At 45.7% G+C, this 26,878-nt stretch overlaps 1 protein-coding gene and 1 long non-coding RNA gene across 30 annotated transcripts in view; one reads left to right on the plus strand and one right to left on the minus strand.

Annotated features, from left to right (window-relative positions):
• The window catches only part of SEPTIN6 (septin 6), a 74,853-nt gene extending 55,309 nt beyond the window's left edge, over nucleotides 1–19,544 (plus strand). For 6 of the 29 annotated variants that reach the window (XM_086389812.1, XM_086389811.1, XM_086389810.1 and 3 more), the window contains 5 exons: nucleotides 1,572–1,668; nucleotides 3,723–3,891; nucleotides 7,059–7,191; nucleotides 9,647–9,837; nucleotides 18,520–19,544. In XM_086389812.1, the coding sequence (XP_086245938.1) occupies nucleotides 1,572–1,668; nucleotides 3,723–3,891; nucleotides 7,059–7,191; nucleotides 9,647–9,837; nucleotides 18,520–18,529 (600 nt within the window). In that variant the 3' untranslated portion in view covers nucleotides 18,530–19,544. Of the gene's footprint in view, nucleotides 1–1,571; nucleotides 1,669–3,722; nucleotides 3,892–7,058; nucleotides 7,192–9,646; nucleotides 9,838–10,503; nucleotides 10,975–12,018; nucleotides 12,081–15,267 lie in introns of those variants that run through there. The other 23 variants (XM_086389807.1, XM_086389808.1, XM_086389805.1 and 20 more) reach the window with 7 other exon arrangements.
• LOC147341551 (uncharacterized) lies at nucleotides 19,484–26,863 on the minus strand. Its single transcript, XR_015159857.1, has 2 exons — nucleotides 26,718–26,863; nucleotides 19,484–19,817 (listed from the first exon to the last, which is right to left on the minus strand). It is a non-coding gene; the product is annotated as an uncharacterized LOC147341551 (long non-coding RNA).
• Between the last annotated feature and the right edge of the window lie 15 nt (nucleotides 26,864–26,878).

Below are 26,878 nucleotides of genomic sequence, written 5' to 3' on the forward strand. Positions count from 1 at the left end.
CTCCACCTTTGGCTGCAAAGAATATAATCAATCTGATTTTTGCATTGACTATCTGGTGATGTCCATGTGTAGGGTCTTCTCTTGTGTTGTTGGAAGAGGGTGTTCACTATGACCAGTGTGTTCTCTTGGCAGAACTCTATTAGCCTTTGCCCTGCTTCATTCCATACTCCAAGGCCAAATTTGCCTGTTACTCCAGGTGTTTCTTGACTTCCTACTTTTTGCATTCCAGTCCCCTATAATGAAAAGGACATCTTTTGGGGGTGTTAGTTCTAGAAGGTCTTGTAGGTCTTCATAGAATAGAACCATTCCACTTCAGCTTCTTCAGCGTTACTGGTTGGGGCATAGACTTGGATTACTGTGATATTGAATGGTTTGCCTTGGAAACGAACAGAGATCATTCTGTTGTTTTTGAGATTGCATCTAAGTACTGCATTTCAGACTCTTTTGTTGACTATCAAGTGGGTCAAAATATCTGAGATCAAGGCCTGTTTGTCCAAGCAGGCTAAGAAAGCTTGTTTCAGTGGACTTTTTGCTTCTCTGTAAAGCCCTTCTGAGTAAAGCTCTACCTGGCTTGTAAACAGTATTTAATCAGTGGTTCCATTTGGCCAGTGGTGACTCAGCACTTCACGTGGAATGGAGCATTGTGAGCGTGTCCCAGGCCTCACAGTATGATTGGGGGCGCCTGCCTCTTCTCTGATGCATGAAAGCAGCCTCATCAGCTGGGCCTTGTGCCTTATTATCCCTCTCTATCTCAAGCACCAAGCCATACACCCCATTTGTACTTTTCTTTCCCCTGCTATTCCCATGGCTATTCAAGGAGTATTTATTAAGCACCTACTGTGTGCGGGGTGCCAGACTGTACACTTGAGCCCTTGGGCATATTCTGTCTTCTGTGATTTCAGGTATGGAATTCAGTCTTCGCTAACCAGATCGTAAGCTCCCAGAGGGTAAGGGAGTGAATTTTCTACTCCCTTTGTTTCCCTTTAAAGCCCCTAAAACAGAACTCAGCTCAGTGATGGGCACGTGGGGACTTGACTTCTAGGCTCGAGAGTTCAGGACAAGCTCTTGCTCCAGGATAGTATGAGACCAGGTGCGTCCACCTCAGTCAGCAGTGTGGTTTCCGTGCGTGTCTATTCTTTGGGCTCTCATACTCTGGGGAAAGGGAGCAGTGGTTCCAGCCCCCTCCATTCTCCTTTACTCTCTCTCCACACATAGCCCTCTGTGTCCCACTCACCTGCCTTCCGAAGGGGCTTCGCCTCAGCAACCATGAAGACTGAATAGCTGGCTAATCTGTGTATCTGCTTATTATTCTGCTTATTTTCTGTCTTTGTTCCCTACGCACTCGGCCATATCCTGGTTACCTTCTATTGTGAATTTCTGAACATGCAAAGCTTGGAGTAGGCCTCTTCTCCCTACACAGCCTGGGAGCTTATGAAATGCCTCCTGATGGTGGCGGCAGTGAGGGACACTGCGGCGGGGGTGCCGAGGCCCTCGCGATGAGCAGCAGCGGGACTGGGGTCACTCAGTGCCTTTACCCAGAATTCTCAGCTTTTGTCTGCCTCCTGTTGCAGGCCCACCTGCCATTTGCTGTCATTGGCAGCACAGAAGAACTAAAGATAGGTAACAAGATGATGAAAGCTCGGCAGTACCCCTGGGGCACTGTGCAAGGTGAGTGAATCTCCCGGAGAGGGGCTACACTCAGCAGTCCCCTTCTATCTGTCCCTTTGCTTGTCCCCAGTTTCTACTCATTCATCTTGGGCCTCAGGCATCTCTAGGGGTCACCAGCAGGCAAACTTTGGCTTCATACCTGGATTCTCTGCACTGAGCAAGCTCTCTGTCTCCAATGGAGAAAGCATTCCTAAAACAAAAATAAATATACTTGCAGTAAGGTAGGACAAAGAGTGTGAGAAAGCAGGTGTACCACTTGAGTGTACAAGACGTACAAGAATGTCCACAACAGTGTTGTTCATGATAGCAAATAGGTAGAAACAACCCAGAGCCATTAAAAATAGATTGGGTGAGTTGCAGAATGTTCAAATAATGCAATATTATACAACAGTGAAGATGGATGGACTGTACATCTACAGCAATGCATCTCACAAACAGCACATTGAGCTAAGTAAATCATAGACAGATATAAGCTGTATGATTCCATTTATATGGAATCCAAAAGTAAGACAAAACTGAACTTTAGGAATTCATGCGTAAATGGTATAACTATAAAGAGAAACGAAGGAAGGATAAACCCCCAAGTCAGGATGGTGGTTAAGTCTTGTGGCAGGGAAGGAGAGGCATGAATGTGATCAGGAAGGGACACAAAGGGGGATTTCCCTGGTGGTCCAGTGGTTAAGACCCCGCCTTCCAAAGCAGGGGATGCAGGTCCAATCTAAGATCAAACCAAGATCCTGCAGTGTGGCCAAAGTTTACCAAAAAAAAAGGAAAGGATGTCTAGGGAGTTGGTAATGTTTCACCTGGGCCATAGATACAGTGGTGTCCTTTTTTTTTTTTTTGATCCTTTAAACTGTACATTTCAAGCACTCTTTTGTTTGTATGATTACTTTGCAATTTAAAAACAAACTATTGCCTATAGGCTTGAGACAATTCCTTTTGCAGTCTGCAGTAAGGTACCCTTGGTACTAGTCAGGGTTACTATACGTGAGAGGGTGGTTGGTTTACCATAAACTCATCCCGTGTCCAGACACCGCCCCCCACGGCCCCCACGACCTTCTCCCAGACCTGTGAAACAGAATCTGGGGTAACTGTGCCTGTTCATCTCAGATGCCACTGTCCCAATGTGGTCAGGCCAGACACCCCCATTCCAGCAAGGTGGAACCGCGCCCAGAGACACTCTGTCCTGGTCACCATTGCTGCCATCAGGCCATTATTCACCTTTTGAAAACACCTGTTTTGAAGCATCTACCATCCAAATGGGCCACACTCGTGGCTCACATCCCTCCTTGTCACAACCATCTAGCCATGTCCTAGTTCTACACTCTTATTCTGTGGATTTTGATACCTGGTCATAGGTTTTGCCTCTCCTTTAGATGACCTGGATTGGAATCCTAACCCTGCGACTTCTAGCTGTAACATTGCCTAACCTCAGTGAGACCCTGCAAGGATGAGTCCCTTATCTGCCTGCTGAATTCCTAGTCTTCCTTCACGAGTCATCCTAGGGGTCTGTCCCCTTTTTAGTAAAGTCTTCATGCTCCCTGAAGTTCTCAGGACTCCCTTTTCTGGGGTCCTGTGATTTGCATTGTGTTACATTTGTGTGTTTGCATCTGTTCTTCCATTAAACTGGAAGCTCCTATGGGCAAGACCCCATGTGTTTGAATTCCCAGTGCCTCATACTATCCTGGGAACAAAGATTCTGCAAGTACTTATCAGACAGATGGCTGAATGTCCATTTGCCATTGTCCTAAAAGTCGTGTGAAGCAAACATTCCTGTGAGTGTCTGATGGGTAAATTTGAGTTGAATCTAAATGTCTACCAGATGTCTTCTTAGATACTTTTATGGTATTGCTGTTTTCCATTACTGTCACTCTTATAATTTTTCATCTGCCTTTTTAGTACAAAAGCCAACTAGAAGGCAACATCTCAAGCTCTATATACACAGGTTAAAAGGTGATGTCACCGTTAGACATTTCACCTCTCGTTTTGTCCATTTCTGCTTCTTCTGACCTTCCTTTCAATGGACTTTCAATACCTCAACCCCTGCCATGCAGTTGAAAATGAAGCCCACTGTGACTTTGTGAAGCTGCGGGAGATGCTGATCCGAGTCAACATGGAGGATCTCCGAGAGCAGACCCACAGCCGGCACTATGAGCTGTACCGCCGCTGTAAGCTGGAGGAGATGGGCTTCAAGGACACCGACCCTGACAGCAAACCCTTCAGGTACCTTTCCCACCAGCCCTGCCCAGCTCAACTCAGCCCACCCGGGGGCAGTGGGGAGGCCTTGCCCCGGAGAATTCACAGGGGAGGCGAGACACAGGATCCCAGACCTAGCGCTGGAAGGCTAAGTCACTCACCAGCTCCATTTGCCTGTCCCTTCTCTGCCCTGGCACACCTGCCAGGGGATGCTGTGGCATGGTGGGCTTGGTAAGCCCTGCTGCCGTGCTTATAAGAATGGGGGTGGGGAGGAGGCCAGGGGATGGGCAAGGCCAATGATCTCACTGCCACAGGCATTCGCATAGTAGCTGTGAGCCCTGAGCCTGGGCCTTGTGCCTCAACATGGCAGTTTGTGCTTGCCTGCTGACCCACATTCTTCACTGGGCTCCTGCTGCTCTGTCAGGTTTCCAGTCTGTTCTTTAACCCCCTCCTCATGATCAAAACCAGGTGGGACCAGGCAGCAGTCACCACACACGTGTTGATGAACTTCCAGCTCTTCGTTACTGCCCTTTAGCGTTTGTGTTCAAGTGCAAGGTTTGTTTTGACCACCAGATGTGAATAATCGTTGACACCTCAAATCAGAATCTAAGATGCTTTCAGAAAAGAGGAAAGTTTTTGAAAGCATTGCTTCAAACGCTTTCAAATAACTATGCTGTTGGGAGCTATGTGAATAAGTGTCTGATCTGTATGCATAATATGTGATGTAAGCCTCACGTTGTAAATTACCATGTCACATGTAGTGCCCTGTACTGGAACATTTCAGGAAATGTCAAGCCTTGATAAACAAGTAAAGGGCTTGCTTGTGGGATAAGAAGGCCTGCAAATGGCCTCTCAGATCCCACAAAACCTGTTCACAGCGGAAAGCCAGCCTGGAGGCATAGAATAGCCATTCCTTTGGGGATGTCTGGTTCCGGAGGGGTAAGTTTACTGCCCTTCATGGACAGGGATCGCTGGAGCCCCTGGAGTTGAAGGAAAACGTGTTGGTCTCTCTGATGGGTGTTTCATTAGCTTTCTCCCTTCTACCCTTCAGACTGCTTTAATATGCATCTGTGGAGGAAGAGGTGTCCTCTAGCCCCCTCCTCTCCTCCTCAGCTCCATCCTGACTACCTCTGATTCTCACATCTTTGCCTTCTGCATGCTTTCTCTGCTGGCTCCTTTCCATCTTGTGGGCAGACATTCTTATCCTAAAAACCTCTCCCTCACTCTGCTCCTTGTCACCAGCCTCTGCCCTGTCAAGGAGTTTGGCTGCAATGGGAAGGAGAGAGAATGGTTCTGTATTTACTGGCTTCTGTTCCACCACGCCACTGAGTACAGAGGCCTCTAGGTCAGCAGTCACATATTCCAGTGTGATCTCTGAGCCCCATCTTCTTTTTTTTTTTTAAGAATTTTTTGAATGTGGACCATTTTTAAAGTCTTTATTGAATTTGTTACAATATTATTTCTATTTTATGTTTTGGTTTTTGGCTGTGAGGCATGTGGGATCTTACCTCCCTGATCAGGGATCAGACCCACACCCCCTGCATTGGAAAGCAAAGTCTTAACCACCGGACCACCAGGGAAGTCCCCCATCTTTTTGTTAAAAATCTCAGCACAGCGCTTGATATTCCTTCCCACTGCCTCCTTCCTGAAATTCTCTCTGTGGGTGGCTTTTCTAGCATTGGTCTGTCTGGTTAGAGTCCTCTCTCACACTGTTTTACTTTTTCTCAGCCTCTTTGGCAGATTTGTTTCATTCAACTTCTTCCTTTTTGTGTTCTTTCTGAAGGCTTCTGCTACTCTCACTCTCTTTTCTCTTTGTGGCTGGTTCTTTCTGCTCTCACAGTCCTAAAGAAATAGATCACTCCCAAGTTAAAATGTTACTTTTGAGCTCAAACCCAGTGATCCCACTGCTTACTGGATATTTTCACTTGGCCGTCCGTAGAGGATGTACCTGAAACTCAAGCTGTCTCAAATTTAATTCATCTCTTCCCTCTTAAACATACTCATTCTCCATTCACCTGAATCATCTTTGACTCCTCCCGAGTCCTTGGAGTTCTGCTTCCCTCACTGGTCTCCCTTTCCCTTCCAGCCTTCACATTAAGAGCCCTTCTTTCCTTCTTTCACTGCATCGGGTCTTCATTGTAGCATGCAGGATCTTCACTGTGTCTCAAGGCCTCCTCTCTGGTTGTGATGCACAGGCTCTAGAAAACGCAGCCTTAGTAGTTGCTGCCTATGAACTTAGTTGTCCCAAGGCATGTGGGATCTTAGTTCCCCAACCAGGGATTGAACCCATGTCCCTGCACTGGAAGGCAGATTCTTAACCACTGGACCACCAGGGAGGTCCCAAGATCCCATCATTTCTTACTTTGATTGTCGGAAAGTCTGTCCTTCATGCAATGCCCAGAGTGGTCTTTCCCATTTTCAAATTGGATCAAGTCAGCCCTGCTTAAAACGCCCAAGTCTTAACATGGCAGCCAACGCCTGCTGTCTCCTGCCACTCTCAGGAACCTTATCTTCCACTACCCCAGCCACATGGGGCCATGCCTGACACCCCAGGTATATGCCATTCCTTCTCCACATGTTCCTTTCCACAGGGTACCCTCTTCAGAGCACCCGCCCTCTTCTTCTTTACCAGGCTAACGCCTATTTCTATAAAACTAAATCCAGCCGGGGAGTGGATGTGGGCAGGGAGACATAACCTAGGCATCTCCCACTGACTGTGAGTTCCTTGATGGCAGGCACAGTGGCTATTGGCTCCAGGTATTGAGTGACTAGCATAGTATCACTTAATTCTGTGTCCAGCATGTGGTAGAATTTCATCAAGTGTTTGTTGAACTCATTCATTAATGTAGTCAGTTTCAGAGCCAGGACCTGGCGGCATAGTGCAGATGGAAGGACCTAGATTATGAGAGGAAACCCAGCATCCGGTCCCAGCTCTGCCTCTAACTTGCTGTGTGATCTTGAGCGAGTCACCTCACTTCTCTGGGCCTTATCTGTAGAATCAGGGTATAGAAGCAGGTGTTCCAAGTCACTCCAAGTTCAAAGCCAGGTGCCCACAGCTCTGTGCTTCTGCTTTTGCACGTCTCCAAGAACTGAGGAAAGGAGGGTGGGGGAACCCAGGGAGGATCATTGGGGCTGTTTTTCATTGAACAAGAGCCATTCCAAAGGCAGGGGAATTAACCTGACCGTGTTCGCAGTTTACAGGAGACATATGAGGCCAAAAGGAACGAGTTCCTAGGGGAGCTCCAGAAAAAAGAAGAGGAGATGAGACAGATGTTTGTGCAGAGAGTCAAAGAGAAAGAAGCTGAACTTAAAGAGGCAGAGAAAGAGGTAAAATGTGGGTTGGCATGCTAGGTGGGAAGGAAAAGGAGGCTGAACTTAGGCAAGACAAGGATTTCTGCCCCAAGAGAGCAGCTGGGGGAACCTTGGGGCCTCAGGCAGGAATGGGACACAGCATCTGTAGCCCTGCCTTGGTCGGCACAGAGAGGCTGTGAGATCTGTGTCTTTTCCATCCCTCAGTCCCCAAGGCCAGGATATTTTCTCACTCTTTGTTATTTAATTCTCTAGACCCCCACTGTCCCATATAGTAGCTATTTAAATGAACTGAAATTAAATAAAGTTTAAAACTCTATTTATCATTTGCATTCACCATATTTTAAATGTTCAGTCTTCATGCAACTCGGGGCTATGAGATATTGAACATTTCCATCACCACAGAAAGTTCTATTGGGCAGTGCCACTCAACACTCGGGACCTGACATTGCCCCTCGAGGTCGGGGGAGGCTGATTTTTGTGCCCCCCTTTCTGGGAGTTCATAGCTCAGACGGGACAGTTGATCACTTTCTTGGCGGTCCTGCCCCATCCTGCCTGCTCTGATGGCCATGGGGAAAGATGGTCCCAGGGAGTCCTGGGTACCGTGTTGAATCTTAAGCCAGTGACAGCTGGTGTGTTTCCCCACCCACTTGAGTATTCCGTTCCACTTTATGCTACTGCTAAAGAACATCTGTGCAGCTCTAGTGAGTTTTTAACTAAGGCTTGATGGTCTATCTGGACTTTACTTAAGCCATGACTAATAGACTGCAGTTAGCCCTCACACCATTGCCTTGCCTCCAAGGTCCCACTACTGATTCCCCTACTGCTGCCAGATTAATTGGCCTCAACCACAGTTTTGGTCATGTCAGCAACTGCTTCAGCTCTCTAGGCCTTGAAACCCATAAAGAAAGGAGCACTTAATTACTTCCCAAGTCTCTTCCTCTTTTAATCTGCCAAGACTCTCCAGTGTTATTGCCAAAGCCCGTGGCAAGAGTATTGACTTCATTTCAGTTTCACTTTTCAAAAGAAAAATATCACCCCGTACTTTTAGGAAGAGAGGGAAGGTGATCCTTTGAATGAATGAAAGGCCAGTAAGCAAAAGCCAGGTGGACACCACTGATCAGCAGAGCTTCTACCAGCAGCCTACCCTGAGTGACTAGCGGAAGCTGGCTGACCCAACAAGTCTGTCATCCACCACCCCTTACTTGGTGACAGGCCCAGATACCTATAGGACACCCAGCCTCCTCCACGGTGTGCTGTGAGGGCTGTAGAACCCTCCATTCCTTCCTGAACCCTCAAAAGATACTGAAATGATGCTTGAGCTGCTCTTACTACTCAGTATAGTTATCACATTCCAGTTTGTTAGTCACCTTCACCCCCAGTGTGTGTGTGCTCAGCCACTCAGTTGTGTCCAACTCTTTTGTGACCCCATGGACTGTAGCCCACCAGGCTCCTCTGTCCACGGGATTCTCCAGGCAAGCATATTGGAGTGATTGTCATTTCCTACTCCAGGGGATCTTCCTGACCCAGGGATCCAACCTGCACTCCACTCCATTATTCTTGCCTAAAAAAATCCCAAGGACAGAAGACGGGCCACAGTCCATGGGGGTGTAAAGAGTCAGATACGACTGAGCATGCATGCACACACACCCTTAATTCCCCTGATCCACTTATCACGGTAACATGCTAGAACATTGTTGCTCTTCTCCTTTGGGTTTCTGACTCTAATCAGGGCTAGTTGAGCCTCCCCTTGATCAAAGCTGAGGTTTCCACATTCATTTCATTTTCTAAAGTTCTTTTCTTTCCTTCCACATCCACGGACAAGTGTTTTCTTTGACCAGCTTCAGCACTGTCGAAGTTTTCTCTGCAATCTCCAATGAGCCTCCCTGGTTGGAGAGGCTAAGAAAAGGCACAGGCCCCTTTCCTATTGAGAGATCTCATTATATGATCATCTAAAGAATGCGTTGACCTTGGGCAAATTCCTTAACTTCTCATACCTTCTGTTTCCTCATAAAATGCAGATAATAACAGAACCTGCCTCATAGGGTTGTTGTGATGATTAAATGAGTTAATACATATAAAATGCTTAGAAAAGCCAGTATCTGGCCTACAATAAGCACTCAATACATGTTCTACATTATAACTGATGTTATTATTTTTCATATGTAGTAACTATGGGCACTCCTTTAAATAAAATGCTTGATAAGACAGAATGCATGGTTCCCTGACCATATTCAGGAGCAGAAATGTGGAGATAAAATGGCAGAAGAGAACCATTCAGAACATGATGCCCTTTGGTGACATTATAGCTGTCCCTGGCAGAAATGTCTCCTTGGATCCCAGGGTCCTTCATGGTCACGAGCCCACCCATCCCCACCCCACCCCCACTCCATCCCCCCACCTCCCCCCGCCCGACCCGCACTCTGCTCAGCTGAGCTCTGCTCTCCCCAAACCCCCTGTGCTTCCCTGCCAGCTGCATGAGAAGTTTGACCGTCTGAAGAAACTACACCAGGACGAGAAGAAGAAGCTGGAGGATAAGAAGAAATCCCTGGATGACGAAGTGAACGCTTTCAAACAGAGGAAGACGGCGGCTGAGCTGCTTCAGTCCCAGGGCTCCCAGGCTGGAGGCTCACAGACTCTGAAAAGAGACAAAGAGAAGAAAAAGTAAGTGGCAGGCTGCTCTGGGGTGAGGGCCTCTTTCTGCTCCTGTTCATCCCCTCAGGCCGGTGATAGAGGCCAGCTGTGGGCTGATAGGCTCCTTTGGGCCCCTGGACCTGGTCTCGGTGTCCCCACAGGCCCCACAGATTCCCTACATCTGGGGAGCTGAGAGGAGGCGAGGGCTGTATGTGGCCTCAGAGGACCAGCCCCTCTGCTCCGCCCACTTGGTAAAGTCCTGCCAACTCAAGGCAGGAGGAGAGGGAGGGAAAAGGGAGGAAAAGCAAAAGGCAAGTGAGAAAGTAGAAAGAAGAAAGGCGGAAGCGATGAGAACCTGCAAAGTTACAAGAAAGAGATGAACAAAAAGAAGGGCAGAGAGAGGATAGCAGAAGCCTCTGGGTCTCCTCTCCCTCCGGGAGGTGGGAGCTGGAAGGACTCCCAGGCCAGCTTGCTCATCCTATGCCTGAGGTGGTTCAGCCCTGGAGCCCCCCTCACCCCCCTCAGTTCTAAGGGCTGTGCCTAACAGAGTTTAAGCACTGCCACTGAAGGCTGCAGCCCGGTCCTGATTTCTCACCCTTTCCTGTCCCTCCCTCTTGGGTGCTTAGTTGTCCCCAGCCTGGGGTGCTGGGAACTTGGCTGGGAACTTGAATCCTCAGATGCTAATATCCTCTGCAGGCCCACCCTCCACTGGGGAACGACTGCACCGTCCGTCTGTCTCCCCTGGGGTTTGGCGACACAGGACGTATGGGCTCCTGGTTACCATTGGGTCAAGAATGCTGACCCAAGCCCTGGCCTCGCTTGCTGGGGTTACCTATTCCTCATCCCAGAACCAGAGAAGAGAAAAACATTTCCGACGGGACTTGTACAACAGCAGGAAAACATGTAGTGGTCCCTTGCACTCTAGCTGTTTGGGCAGTGTGACCGGAGGAGCCAAACTGAAGTGGTCTGAGGCTCTACAACATGGCCATCATCAGTGCCTTCTGTTCTTAGCCACTTTTTGCTGGACTCCATTGCTAGTTACTGGCCAGAAGGAGGAAACATCTTCCTTTCTTCTGTCCCCTGGCTCATCACTTAGGAATAAAACAGTACCACATTTCACCAAGAATAAAATGCAACAGTAAAATATCTTAACTTTGAAGGCACTAAGTTTTGCCATCTGATCATTCTTTTTTCAAAAGTGTCATTTGGGCATTTTCACCAATTTGTTCAGAGATTTTTGTCACGGAGTCACAACACTGTATGTCAGAGTCACTGATGATCTCTCTTTTTTTTTTTTGGTATTACATGATAAAATTCAACTACCCTGAACAAAGCCTCTTTGGACACACTCTATATTAACTGACCTGTGATGGTGTGTTAGTTGTAGCAGCAGGAATGGATTCCTATTTTTAAGATCAGAAAAGTCTAAATTAGTCTTCCAGCTCTAACCTGCTGCCTTCACAGTCCCAAGGTGTTTGTTAACAGGATCCCTGGGGCAGTTTCACAGCCTGCTGGCTGGAATTAGGAGATTCATTTGTTGGGACCCCACTGACACTCAACTATATAAATAGTCCCCATTGAGCTGTTCGGTGGAAGTTCTTCCCAGACCAGGCTTTCTCCTAGTTGCCTCCAATTGACTGACCACCACCCCCACCCCTAGCCGAAGACCCCACATAAGGAGACATGTCTCTCCAGTCTTCTAGGAATATTTGGAGCTGGTGATGGCACCCGTTTCCAGTTTTGAGATGAGTGAAAACCTCACTCACACCAGGCACATCCTATTAACAAGAGAGCCTGACAAAACAGCCTACTGTCCTCTATACTTTCAGATATATGTGTCTGCTGGTCTGGGCTTCTTACGTAATTCCCTGAACAGTTGCCTAACCTCCGGAAGACCTGTCTTTAGCCCAGTGTCACTCTGGTCCCATGGTGATGATGGGGGCGGGGGTGGGTGAAGGGCGAAAGTGGGGGTAGAAGCATTTCTTCTGGAGAGACGGTGGTTGGATCTAATAGAGTCACCTACTGAGAATTTTCTTTGGCTGCCCTTAAAGAAGTTAAGAAAGAGTACTGTTGTTTCAGGGGATCCCTACCAGCCCACCCTCCCACCTTCCCCTCCCCACTCCTCCTAATCTCCTTTGACCTCTAACTCTTCATTATTTGCATCAATTCATAATATTTGATTTCTCCCCAAGCTCACTCCATCTTCATCAGCTCTTACTGTTTTACAGTTAACTCTGCTGTTTGCTGCATGCTGCATGATACCCAGGGCCCTGGTAAGCTTTATTAACTCTAAATAGAACTGGCAGTGGCTTCTAGAACACACATACCTAATATCAAAGAAGCTGCCTCATTGTTCTAGCCGGGTTTCTCTTGTGACTTATAATATTAAGAAATAGTCTAGTTTGATTCCAAGTGTACATGTGCAATATTTGCCTTCCTGATTAAAAGTGGGGTGTTTTCCGACTTTTCTACCTAGCCTAGGTGGAACCTGTGATAGGTATTTGAGGTTTCCATTTTAGCCACTTTTTTTTCTTAAGGAGACTTCATCATTACTTTCAAAATGAACTAAACTGTAGTGATGAGGGGAACTGTTGGATTCACAAGCCCTGTCCTGCAATGTCACAGTCAGCTTTGAGCCCCAGGTTTGGGAAGGTTTCAAGTCAATGGAAACTTGTTTCTCTGTTTCCCTCTGGTGGCTGTTTCTTATCTGAGGGGTTCAAATTTTCTAATTTCATTTGGCTATGTAATCTCCCAAAACCATAATAAAAGGGGAAGAAAGGGAAGAGTTAGATATTAGAGAGAATTCCTTATACTCTTATCTACAAGTACCGACTTCATGAACACCTCTGATAAGGAGCTAAGCAGGTAAGATGCATTCCTGAGGGCGAGGTGTTATGTCAACAGGAGTAAATAAAGCAGCCCCTGGCATTGCATAGTTTATAGGTTGATGACAGCAGTGATTAAGCTTCCATCTATTTTACTAAACTTAGGTAGTGAGTGGAGAGGAACACAAATATTTTCAATCTAACATAATTAGGCGTATTGCCATTTAAAACTTTGCCATAGAAACTTTCAAACAGGAACAAAAGAAGAGAGGATAATACAGTGGAGCCCCATGTACCCAACCCCCAGCCCCCAAACAACTGTCAACATAAGCCAGTCCTGTCTCATTTATTGCCCCCAAATTGGCTGGATTATTGTAAAGCAAAACGCATCTCATTTCATCTGTCACTACTTCAGCATGGATCTCCAAGAGCTAATGACTCTTGAAAAAAATAACCACAATGCCACCATTATCACACCTCCAAATTTAACAATTCATTCACATAAAATTTCTAGCCAGGGTTCAGAATACCCTGGTTGTCTCATAAATGCCTTTTACATTTGGTTTGTTTGGATCGGGGAATATACAATATTGAGAAGAGTTCTCCACACTCACCATGGAGTTTATGATTTAAATGGAGAACCTGCTGTTAGTCACCAAAATAATTGCTGCAGCTACTGCACCGGGGACTTTGGGCAGCTGGCAAAACATCCTACTTTGAAGCAAATCCCGAAGAGGAAGTCCATAGAGGCTTCTGAAACATAAGGCCTATGAAATTGGGCCAAAGGAAACAACCCTAAAAGAACAATGAAATGATTTCTTGTCTGGCTTAAAGGCAAGACTTGGAGCCCTGTGCATTGACTTGAATGAAACCTAGGAAGACACAGTTCTGGAGTGTATGTCCATGGCTGCAGTCCTAGTGCCCAGCAGAGTGGCTGATGCTCGGTTCACGTGTATTTCCTCGGTTCCCCTATTTTCAAGGAGGAAAATAGGAAAGATGCATCCTGCTCAGTTAGCTTTCAGTTCATGAAACCCAGATTAACGTGGTTTGACACAGTTTGGTTCGGCTTTCCCCGAGTAAATCATTGGTAGTGGCCATTACTAAAAGGAATTTTTTCAAAACTATAATTAAAGCCAGACTTAACGAGCAAGAGTCAATTGGCAAACAGTGGGAACAGCCAACTCCGACCCTAAGCAGGTTGGCTTTTTCTGGCATGCTTCTCCCCAGCAGACCACAAGAGCAGTTCCAAACCAAATAGAGATTGCCGTCTGTAGCCATCTGTAGTTGTAACAAAACACTTCCTCTGTGACCCACACACAGTTGTAGGTACTCTGGCAAGGGGACAGAGTATGATGTATGGGCAGTTCGCCTAGCAAAATATTTCAGCCTTCCCAGGCCGCCCAGGACATAAGCCCTTGCAGTGTTCTATAGGTTTCTTTTCCCCTGGGAAGTAGACAAGGAAGAACAAGAGAGCTGAGCTTTCGTAGGACCTTTTAATACTATTCAAAGTGTTTTTCCTCACGCTATCTTATTTTCACATTATGACAGTCCTGTGAGGCAGAGGAGGAAGGTGCTGATCTTCAGTTCACAAGATGAACAAATGGAGGCATGGGGTTAAGGGACTTACCAAGGCTGACACAGGGAGTTATTGGCAGAACTGGAATGAGAACACAAAACTAGTTTTGGTATAAACTGCCATCCTCATGCGTGTGTGTGTGTGTGTGTGTTTGTATTCACTCTGAGGAAGCGACTGTACAGATAGACTCAGCTTATGCTTTTAACTATCCCTCCCCAATATCTTTAATGAGAGAAATGTGTTCAGGTAAAAAAAATAAAACAAGGGGCTTGGGTCCACAGGCAAGGAGTTCTCAGGGACACTGTGGTGTGAAGGAGAGTCACAATCAAGCAACCCAGGGATCTGGGCTCTGCTCCTGTAGGTTGTGACTCTTTGTGACCTTGGGCAAGTCAGTTGGCCTCGCAGTGGTTCTCAGCATCCTCATAAGTCAAATGAGGAAATTGTCCCCATTTATGTCACAAGGGTGAAGTTTGAACGGGAGAAAGTTCAAAGTGCAGAGTGAACACAAACCAGTAATGGATTTCCATTGTTCAGGTTTCCAGGTGACTGTGGTTAGACCCTGGTGCAGAGGCCAGTCACCACCCCCAGATACTTCTCAGACAGATCTTGCCCCGGGGGACCAGTTAGTGGACCGGGGCTCTTCAAAGGTGAAACCTCTACCCCCTCGGCATTCGCTGTGGGGTGAGGCCATCACTGGTTGAGAGCCTGGCACTCTGTGCTGTGGCCTGAGCCACTTGGAGATTTGCTGAAGGTGTTCCTGTACAAGGTGTCAGGGTCGGGCGCCCTAGTCAGGACCTAGTCATTAAGAAGAGAGAAAAAGGATTCTTGTGGCTCTTGATTATTTTACTAGCCGATGCCATGACAGTCGCCACTCAGAGGTGTGTGGGGGTGAATGAGAGAGAAAGCATGTTCCCAGAAGCCAATGCAGTAAGACCTTAAGACCATCTAACATAGCTGTATTCTAATTTATCCATCAGTCATCATGACAATTCTAACCTTTGTTTTGTTTTTTACATTAATCCATCCATTCATTAACCCAACTTCTCTTTTCATTTTCAGTTTGGGTTTCCTGTAGACGCCCTTTTCCTGCGCAACAGAGCTGGGCCTCCCTTTCTCTAATTCCCCCTTAACACGTCTGTGGGGCACACAACCCGTGCCCTCCCCTTTCTTCCTGCCAAGGTTTATAGAAGCCCGAGAGTCTGAGGACTGAGTCTGGCCTCTGGGCAAGAAGCCAGCAGTCACGTGGTTTAAAGCTGCATCCTGCATCCCAGTGCCCCTCCCAGCGCCCCCCGCCGGCCACTCCCCGCCCCATCTTTGACTGTAACACGTGCAGGGGCTCTGCCTGCTCCACGGCACCACCGGCTTCCCTGTTCCAATTCCGAATGCTGTTTGTTCCCCCGAGGTATTTGCATCCAGCCTGGCTGGGTGAGCACCAGTCAGCAGGGCTTTCCCCCTTAGTCCGCAGTCACTTGGCTTCCCCAACCACCACTAAGCCCCTGACAGGAACCACAGCCTCTCCTCAGAGGGTTCCAGAAGGAGATCCTTCGGTCAGCCCAGCCCTTTCCAGTTTTGATTCACTCAAAAGTGACTGCACTCAAACTCTGTTAAGAACCTGGAATGAGTTTATTTGCACCCAGCCCTTCCCAGACAAGACAACTGCTGAAGAAAATAGCGTAAATGTCCCTCTCTGTAATTCTAAGTACCCTACAGATGCAGGAGGGAGAATAAACCTGAATATTAGTACCAGCGTAGTGTCTTATGGAATTGTTATGAGGTGTCTTGCATCTCCTCTGTAATTTCCCTGAGGATGCCACACCATCCCAACAAGGCAGGGTCAGTAGCAGGTGTAAGCATCCTGTGTCGTAAACTGCCAGACTGAGTGGTTCAAGAATCAGTGTTTTTACTTTGGCTTTGAGGAATCTTCCAGTCTATTTATTTGGTGAATTTGATGATGATGAGTTTCAATCTGTATTTTGCATGTGTCTCCTAATAAGAAGAGGAGGTGAGACTGTCAGTCGGAGAAGAGAAAAGAGATGTTGTACCTTGGAAGGTCCCTAACTTTGCCTCTAAGGATTTGATATTTGAAAACTTCTAGCCCGGATTTGTATAATGGGGCCTCTCTGATAGTGGCTTTGGGAACCCCTTTGAAGTTGAGAGCCCTCTCTTGTCAGGGCCACGAGGCACACTGGACTTTGGTGTTAGACCAGTGAGAAAGGGAGAGCTGGCGGTGACTGGCAATGATCCGTGGCTAACACGCCGTTTCTCTACCCTTCCTTTGCAGTAATCCATGGCTGTGTACTGAATAGTATTCCCCGCTACAGCTGGACTGGACTCCACTTAGCCTTTTAAGCCAAGGTTCCTATTGTAACTGACAGTTTTCCTTTGGGGTGCCAGGCAGCCGGGTCCCCGGCCCCTGCCATGTTCTTCCACTTCAAGCCCCACCTCTTCTTTCTATTTCTGCCTCACAGTCCCACTGGCATTGACCATGACCTTCTTTTTTATTTTTTGGTCACTTGCTTTGAAAACACACAATCGAACAAGGCTATGCCAAATTTTCAGACCTTTTTGAAGTATTGAGAATGGGGAGGGGGTGTTCTCTTTTCAATAATAGATAATAACAGGAAGCAAAAAGTAGAAACAACGGAAAGCAAACGAATGCACACACTTTATCTTTTCTTGTTGGCAAAGCAAGAGGGCAGTTTTGAGATGTATTGTTTGGTGAGTCACTGATTGGTGAGTGGCCAGAAGCAAGTATGAATGAAGGTGATGCTGCCAAAGCAGAAGCTAGTTTCTTGAGAAAATCCAAGTCACACAGTGGAGCATTTTAGGAGACCCTATGCTTGGAGATTTAAAAGCCAAAAAAAAAAAAAAAGCTTGGATCCTCAGCTTGGCTCAGGGAGATGCTAAGTTAAGGCTGTCAAGTCTCCATGGGAAAGGCTTCTTATTTGCAGCCTTATTTGACCAGTTTCACAGCTGCTTCCCAAGAATCCCAAACTTAAACAACTAACGGTCTCCATTCCCCGCCCCCAGTAATTATTTGCATCACAAATAGGAGGTCCCCTCATTTACATTTATTTACAGATTAACTACTTGAGGTTTGAGTGGTTCTGAAAACTTCAAAAGGTATTAGAGCCACCCAGCCTTTGAGAGACCTTCAGAGACTGGGCAGGAATTTTGTATGAAAGGAGATATTTGGGTCCAGAAGACAGGTAGGACGCACTTTTTGTAAGAGGAAATTGAGGCGCAGAGAAATGAAGGGACTTTGCCAGAGGTCCCAGGGCTGTTTCATGGCAAAAGTCAGGCTAAATTCAGTGTCTTCTGAGACCCGATACTTTTCACAAATGGATTCAATCTGTTCATGTTCATTTCTAGAGACAAGTCTTTTGATGTTCAGGAGAAAATGAATAGTTAGCATTAGAGCGCCTTTGAGGTTTTTATCCCATAGAAAAATATTCGAGGATGGGGTGGGCAGGGATGGGCAAAGCAGAGGACTCTAGTCCCACTGCTGAACTGAGTGCTTCTGCTGACGATAAGAGTCATGGACACCTGTTAGCTGCTCAGCTTTCCTGGGAGTCTGGAATGAGGCTTGTGAGTGCGGAAGTTTAACAGGTGCCAGAGATGACCCTTGTCATCAAGGAAGTTTGGTAAACAAAAATCTAACTTGTGCGTGAACATGAGACCTTTATAAAGTCAACCAAGGCTATGTAAAATAATTAAAATGCTTATTTTATCGGGTATCTTGTCTCACTGTAAACAGAAAGATTTTTTTCCTTCTTCAGTGAAAAGATTTTTTACTGGGTATAATTGTTACTATTAAAAAAATTACCCTAATACTCTGTTTACTTCTGGTGAAACAAAACCAGTCATTAGAAATGGTCTCTGTCCCGCCCCACCCTTACCCTAGACTGAAATGGTTTTCCTGAAAAATCCCTACATGTACACACACACACACACGCCTCATTTCTCTTAAGCCAAGAAGTTTGCTTTTCCTAGATGCAGGATAGATCACTTTTGGTTTAGTTTGTTTTTTTTTGTTTGTTTGTTTTAATCATTTGGCATTCACATGTGGCTGTCAATATGCGCTTTTTTTTTAATTATTAAAACAAGAAGCTTGAAACTGGTGTGTGGTGTTCTTAAAACCTTCTCAGCAGATTTTCCAGTGGTGATGGCCCATCATGACCCCATTTCTCACCTGTCTTCTCCATGTATAATCTGTGCTACTTCACACTGCCCACCTCCCTGACCCTGTCTTACTTTGAATGTCTTTTTTCTTTGGCTAATTTCATGTTTTCTTTCTCTTTCCCTCTCCAGCTTTTTTTAATCTTGTCTTCAGCAGCTGCACTAAGTCTAAAGGAGAAGACTACCATTATAGAAGAGTTAGGGTTTCCATATTGTCTCAAACCAGAAACCAACCAATTCCCTCTCCCTCCAAATTGTGTGCTCACGTGCGTACACACACACACACTCTCTCTCAACAAGTGTTCATGTGTCCAGGCAAGAAGCTCTCTTCCAACTTACATGGTATTTTAACTGGAAGTGTCTTGTCCTAACCTAACAAGGCAGGAAAAGATCCGTCCGAGCTGCAGAATGGACCCAATGTAACCTCAGAGAGACAACTGCAGGATGACTCACCCAAGTGTAAGTGACTGAGGCAGGAGACCTCAGCTGTGGGTGTGGAAGTACTGTTCACAAGTTTTTCATTTGAGTTTTCTGTTTTTCCTTTTAAACACCATTTCTCTGGTTCAATGGGTTGATTGTCTACAGCCACTATTAAACATTTCTGAATATGGATGAGGAAGTCAAGCAACATTCATATCTTCTTCAGCATTCACAGACCTTCTGCAGATCCCCTCAGCAAGTGGGGCAAGTCGATCTACTAACATTCAGGTGGAGAAAGGAAAGGAGAGATGGGGGAGTTTAAGCTTAGTGAGAACAAAATTACTCCATTCAGCATTCCAAGGCCAGTTGGGGTTTTGAGAGAGGTTTCTGCTCAATGTGGGACCTGGAGGGAGAGCTTTGATGTTGATAAATCTGCCCCGAATTCATTGGTTTAACTTGGATCGAAATACCATGTGAGTGTGCTCATCCCCATATAGCCCTACGACCATTGCCATTCCACTGTCCCGTGTCTCTTGAGAGAGCCTCTTTGCATGTTTTCCAAAATCTGTGTTCATTCTTCCTTTCTTCTCCTTTGTTCTTTTTGCTCAGAGATGTGACCGTCACTGCCCCTCTGGGGCTTTCATTCACCAGGAAAAACATCCCAAAACCAGCACTGTTTAGCTTGATACCTTTATAATGTCCATGTCAATTTTCAATAAAATTCAAAGAAATGCTCAGTGGCTGTGTGATTATTAGGTGATGCCTTAGGAGGAGTTTGCCTTAGGAGGAGTGGGTGGCTTCCTTTCAAGGGGGTGATTTGAGGGGCTCAGGGAGGCACCATCAGCCCGTTTGCAACCTTCCTGGGTGGGCTACTGTGACCACACCCCCCATCTGGGCTTGCGGGGGGGGGGGGGTGGGGGGAGTCCTTTACTTTTTCTTCATTAGCATGGATTTCACTGATTCGTTGAGCTCATCTAGGATAATAGATGGAGAAAGTGGAGTGCCAGATCCTATAGAATAAGAATAAGAGTCGGTTGAGTTTTAATTCCAGAAGGAAAAGGACTGTGCTGCATGGCTTCTCTTATTATTACTGTGATGTGAACATCCTGAAAATTCATGGGCATGACTCCAAAAGCCTTCTATAAATAGGGTCTACTAGAGAGGGAAGCTTCCTTGTCCCTCCCAGTATTCAAGTGGGCAAGAGGGACAGTGGTCAGTTTTCATAATTCTGGCCGCAATCGACGTGGAATTTCCTTTCCTCGCCTTCATTTCCCAAATAGCCAGATGTTGGAGACCGGAAGGTGGTTGGTACCCTCTCCACACCAAGCCCTTGGAGACCTCTGAAGAGAAGGGGTACCAGGGAAAATGACGCTGGCCTGCACTGTGCAACTCGCACACTAGAGAGCAGCTGAGCGGGACAACACTCGCCCATGATGTCACAGCCCCCGGCATCCTGGAGGTGTGGAAAAATACCGGTTCTGGAGCCAGACAGACTTGCTAGCTGTGTGTGTTTGGGGGCAAGTTGTGGTCAAAACCTCCCTGTAAAGAATATCAACAACTCCCTTGCAGCAATGATTGCAACGGTTTTGTGAGCTACTGTAAACTAAGGAGGTGGGTGTTCACTAAAGGAAATTCCTATTAAGGATGGAGTTTCCCCTTTACTAGAAGTATCTTAGGTTCTTCCAATCCATGGTTTCTCACCCTCAGCACTATTGTCTTTTGAGACCAGATAATTCTTTGTTGTGGAGGCCGACGTGTGCATTGTAGCATCCCTACCCACTAGATGTCAGTAGCACACTATACTACCCCATCCCCAGTTCTGACAAAACTGTCTCCAGATAATGCCAAATGTCCCCTGGAGGGCAAAATTGCCCCAAATTAAGAACCATTGCTCTGGGCCACGGGTCAGCAAACTTTTCCTGTAAAGGGCCAGCAGGCAAATATTTTAGGCTTCACAGGCCACATGGTGTCAGAAACTATTTTACTGCTCAGTACAGACCAAAACCAGCCATTGATAATACATAGAAGGATGAACGTGACTGTGCACTAATAAAACTGCATTTATGGACACTGAAATTTGAAATTCATGTGTGGGTTTCATTTTCACATGTCCTGACTTATTATTATTTATATTTCTTCCAACCATTTAAAATTTAAAGACCATTCTTAGCATGCTGCTGCTGCTGCTGCTGCTGCGTCGCTTCAGTCATGTCCGACTCTGTGCGACCCCATAGACGGCAGCCCACCAGGCTCCCCGGTCCCTGGGATTCTCCAGGCAAGAACACTGGAGTGGGTTGCCATTTCCTTCTGCAATACATGAAGTGAAAAGTGAAAGTGAAGTCGCTCAGTCATGTCCGACTCTTCGAGACCCCGTGGACTGCAGCCTACCAGGCTCCTCCGTCCATGGGAGGGTCATATAAACACAGGGAGTGTGACTGGATTTGGCCTGTGGGCCACCGTTTGTCGACCCCACTTCTAATGCATTTTGGTGCTTGTTTAACACATCACAGGTGGCGCTAGTGGTAAAGAATCTGCCTGCCAAAGCAGGAGACACAGGTTCGATCTCTGGATTGGGAAGATCCCTTGGAGTAGGAGATGGCAAGCCATTCTAGTATTCTTGCCTTGAAAATTCCATGGATGGAGAAGACTGGTGGGCTACAGTCCATGGAGTCACAGAGTCAGACACAACTGAGCATGCATAGATGAATGCATCACAAAGCCTAAAGGTCTTAGAAGTGACTGGCTGGTCAAAAGAAATCAGAAATGAAGACAAATGGCTGATATTTTAATGCAAGTTGGTGGGGAAGTGGGCTTGGTTAACTAAAATTTGTATATCATTTTGCTAGAGCATAGATGGGGGCAAGCGTCTGCTGGGGTGCTGAGAGCCAGTTCCTAGGGACTTACTGAGCAGTGAGAAGGCCAAATGCTTCTAGGGACAGAACCAGGCTTCTAATACCTTCAAAATGGCTAAGCAACCTGGGCTCCAGTTGTAAGCAACTGAAGTTAAGCAGTGTCCTTTTGTGTTTGAAAAGCCCCCACTCAGCTGAGTCCCCTTGATGTTCATCTGAAACTATCACAACATTGTTAATCGGCTATACTCCAATACAAAATTAAAAGTTAAAAAAATCCTGCCACTGAGCTTCAGGCCTATCTTCTCCTTGAAGACTTTCTTGACCCCATCCACCTGTTTTGATCTCTTCTTCCTTTTCAAAAACCTCCTGGCTGAAATTGTTTAATCTTCTCTGCTTCTCATTTGAGAGACTTCATTCTTCAAGAGATGTTAAGCTTCCTTAGAGTAGAAACATCATTTACAGCTCCCCAGTGGGCCCAGGAAAGTGCCGGACACACAATAAAGAGCGATTAAGAGGTAACTAGATGACGATTCTTCACCAATTTAGGGAGCTATTGTACTTTTGAAACAATTTACTTTTGAGATTAAATAATAATAGTGCAAAGTACACTCACATGCTCTTGACCCAGATGTACCAACTGATAATATTTTGCCCCATTTGCTTTGTCATTTACATTGAGGTGCCCCCTTCCCCCTCCCCTGGAACCAAATAGATAGAGAAAGATACATAACATTTTTTCTGAACCATTTGAAGATAATTTACAGGTATTCTGGCCTTTACTCCTAAATATTTCAATGGGTATTTCCTAGCAATAAGGATACTCTCTTACATAGCCACAGTTACCAACTTCAGTAAATTTAACCTTGTTATACTACTTTAACCTATTGAATAGTATGTGTGTGTGCTCAGTCACTTCAGTTGTGTCCAACTCTGTGACCTTGTGGACTGTAACTTGCCAGGCTTCTTTGTCCATGAGATTCTCCAGGCAAGAATGCTGAAGTGGGTTGCCATGCCCTCCTTCAGGGGATCTTCCCTACCCAGGGATGGAACCGAGGATCCTGTGACTCCTGCATTGCAGATGGATTCTTTACCCACTGAGCCACCTGGGAAGCCCATTGAATAGTATACTTTATACCAATTTTTCCTGCCATATAAGATTGGCTCTAGAATCATGCACTGTGTCCTGTTACTTTAGTGTCCTTTCATCTGAAACAGCCTTTTTTTGTCTTTCATGATACTGATATTTTTGAAGTGCCACTTTTAAAAAAAGATTGTTGTCATTTTGGGTCAAGGTGTTGCCCAATTTCTCCACTATATAATTATTGTTTTTCCTCTTCTTTGCTACTAATAAACAATCTGTGAGGAGAAAACTGTAAGTCCATGCAAAATCTTCCTCATCAAAAAATTCCCCCTAGATTTAGCATCTACTGGTAATTCTTACCTGAACCAATGATGATTTTCTGACTCCAGCATTCCCTTCATATTTACCAGTCAGCACATGGTATGCTATCGTAAGCAAAGGCCCTCCCCTTTCCCTCCTTATTTATCTACTTGGTCTCACTGTAGACTTCGGCTTCCTATTTTTTCAAAGGCTCATTACTGTCCTTAATAATTTGGGTGCTCAAATTACCAGGCTTTGGCCAGCTCCTACCTATTGCTTTTAGTCCATTAGTGGCCATTCCTCAAGAGGATATTGCAGTGCGGAATACTCTGGTCAAGAAATTTTGGTGATCTGATTTCTGGGATAATTTATGAGGCTGGTGCTGAGCCAGGTTCCAGGTTTCCCTCTTTTCTTCACTCACTGGCTCCCCCACAGGAAAGGGAAGGGAAGGAAGCTCAGAGCTGACAGACTATGTGTGTATGAGTGTGTGTGTGTTTATATTTCATGTAAAAACATGGCGGGAGCCTGTGTTAGAGCAGAGAAAGATGATGGAGGGGAGGAGGACAGGTGATTACATGAGGTTTCTGGATGTTTTAGGATGGCAGTGGTTGCCATTATCAGACTTCCCTCCTGCATTTCTCTTCATCCATTATTCAGATAATTTACTTCTGCTTAGGGGTTTCAATTCCTGCTCAGTGAGAAAACATCTGGGATGTGTGAGAAGGGAATGGACTGAGCTAGGCTGGCTGAAGGATTTTTTGATCAGAAGGATTACCAAAGAAAGAAGGTCCTGGAGAATCATGGGAATTTTTGTTTTGCTTGCTAGAGATGAAACTGCTTATTCCATAGCAAGATTTATAAATGCACTCCAGCTATGGCTGTTCCAGAGCAAATGGCCTCTAATATCAATTTTATCACCTTTCACTCTGTAATCCAAATGCAAAAGCCAGGTTGGAATTATTTGTTCCTATATGATGGAAGAATTTTCATCCAATCTGAGAGGAAGGCATTTTTCTTTTCTCAACTCCTTTTCTAGGAAAGATGTGTATTGATTGCAATGCTGATTCTGATGAAAGTTGGCAGCTTAGGCGGAAATTAATCTAACTTAAAACCAGCTTAAAGTGTAGGCCCTAAGAAAATGAGTTTCACAAGTTTGAGACAACAGGAAGAGCCTTCATTCATTCAGTCATTCATTTAATTCAACAAATATCTATGGAGTTCCTACAAGAGCCAAATGTAGTTGCTAAAAGCAAGACAGATGAGTTCCTTGCTCTCATGGCACTGTCACAGGGGGTGAGGAGGAGTCAAAAATTTTTTTGAAGTTCAAAAGGTGGTACATACTGTGAAGAATTAAAAAAAAAAAAACAGGGCAATATAATGGCAAATGAGTGGGGAGCACTGGATGAGAAGTCAGGTGACCTAGATTCTGATCTCAGCTTTGCCAGAACCCGCCTCTACAGACTTCAGTTATCACTCTACCTCTCTGGCCTTATTTTTCTCACTCATACAATAATTATTTGAATTTATGATCTCAAAGCTTCCTTTCTAGTATCACTTTCTTTGATTTCATGGTTCAAAGACTGTCATTACTTCAATAAACATGAGTACCTACCACAGAGTCAAAGACAGCACTCCCTGTGGAATGGGAGAGACAGGCATGAAAATAAATCATTATTAAAGTGAAAAATGCTGTGATCTTCTGCTCTTGTCAGTCCAAAACAGCCCTACGTATAAATATGTCACATAATGATAAATACATCCTAAAACAGTTAAATTTCTCAAGAAGTCAGGAAGCAGCAGTTAGAACTGGACATGGAACAACAGACTGGTTCCAAATACGAAAAGGAGTACGTCAAGGCTGTATATTGTCACCCTGCTTATTTAACTTATATGCAGAGTACATCATGAGAAACGCTGGACTGGAAGAAACACAAGCTGGAATCAAGATTGCCGGGAGAAATATCAATCACCTCAGATATGCAGATGACACCACCCTTATGGCAGAAAGTGAAGAGGAACTAAAAAGCCTCTGATGAAAGTGAAAGTGGAGAGTGAAATAGTTGGCTTTAAAGCTCAACATTCAGAAAACGAAGATCATGGCATCTGGTCCCATCACTTCATGGGAAATAGATGGGGAAACAGTGGAAACAGTGTCAGACTTTATTTTTTGGGGCTCCAAAATCACTGCAGATGGTGACTGCGGCCATGAAATTAAAAGACGCTTACTCCTTGGAAGGAAAGTTATGACCAACCTAGATAGCATATTCAAAAGCAGAGACATTACTTTGCCAACAAAGGTTCGTCTAGTCAAGGCTATGGTTTTTCCATTGGTCATGTATGGATGTGAGAGTTGGACTGTGAAGAAGACTGAGGGCCAAAGAATTGATGCTTTTGAACTGTGGTGTTGGAGAAGACTCTTGAGAGTTCCTTGGACTGCAAGGAGATCCAACCAGTCCATTCTGAAGATCAGCCCTGGGATTTCTTTGGAAGGAATGATGCTAAAGCTGAAACTCCAGTACTTTGGCCACCTCATGGGAAGAGTTGACTCATTGGAAAAGACTCTGATGCTGGGAGGGATTGGGGGCAAAAGGAGAAGGGGAGGACAGAGGATGAGATGGTTGGATGGCATCACCGACTGGATGGATGTGTCTCAGTGAACTCCGGGAGTTGGTGATAGACAGGGAGGCCTGGCGTGCTGTGATTCATGGGGTCGCAAAGAGTCGGACACGACTGAGCGACTGATCTGATGTGATCTGATCTGAAAACAGTTAAAAGGGGACAACGGATAAAAGTCACTTCATCCAACAGTCCTCCTGCTATGGAACAGTGAGTTCTAGGCAGGACTATTTCTCCCCACCAACCCAATAATTAGTTCCAGGACAACAGAGAAAATCCAGTTTCTTTTTCCTTTGTATTGACTATACTGAGCACACAGTAAGTGCTGTGTAAATTCCTACCGACCGGGGGCTTTCCTGGTGGTCCAGTGGTTAAAAATCTGCATTCCAATGCAGCGAAGCCCGGTTTGATTCCTAGCCCTCGAACTAAGATACCACAACTAGACATAGCCTGGATGCCCCAAGGAAGACCCAGTGCAGCCAAATTAATAAACACATAAAATTGTTTACATGAAAGATGCCAATCCCAACCTTATATAAAATAGATATATAAATTCCCGCTGACACTCATTAACTACTTCCATAGCACAGACGGGCAGACAGTGATTGAGGGGCTGGAGCAGACCGCGGGTCTAGTGAAAACGTTTGCCTACAGAGTGAGCCATTTGGTGCTGTGCAGCTTTTAGTTTGGGGGCCCCTTTTGTATTTTGTAATATTCTGCACGTTTTAAATTGATACAGTTAATACAGGATTATTTGAAACCGTGATCAGAACTGTGTGAACACGATGCTTGTATTTGTCAGCAACTGGGATGGAGTATGGATAAGTGGGTTTGGATGATTTTTTCTTAAGTATTTTGTTTTTACTATTACTTCACAATAAAACAAAGCTAATGGTGTACGACGCACAGATAGCTTTTCAAGCTATCCTCTGAAGAAAGAGCGCCTCGGAGAGCTTACATTAAGAAGAAAAAAAGTGTGTTATCCATTTCAAACCCAAGTCCCTCCCACTGTCAGAAACCCAGGGGAAAGCGTAAGGCGACCTATTGCTGCCAACACTCACCTGAGAGAGCCTTCTAAGGAGTTAACGGAACCATGGTCCCAAACCTCAGAAAAATCTTTCAAAAAATCCCCTTCCCGGAGCCCCGCCCCACGCTTGCGACCACAGTACGTCAAAGACCCCTAGTCGTCATAAGAAGGGAAAAAAACGTAGGTCGCGCGAGA

This window comes from Bos grunniens, chromosome X (genome assembly GCF_055505025.1).
Source record: "Bos grunniens cultivar Pamir isolate PY7600 chromosome X, Bosgru_T2T1.0, whole genome shotgun sequence".
Classification (NCBI taxonomy): Eukaryota; Metazoa; Chordata; class Mammalia; order Artiodactyla; family Bovidae; genus Bos; species Bos grunniens.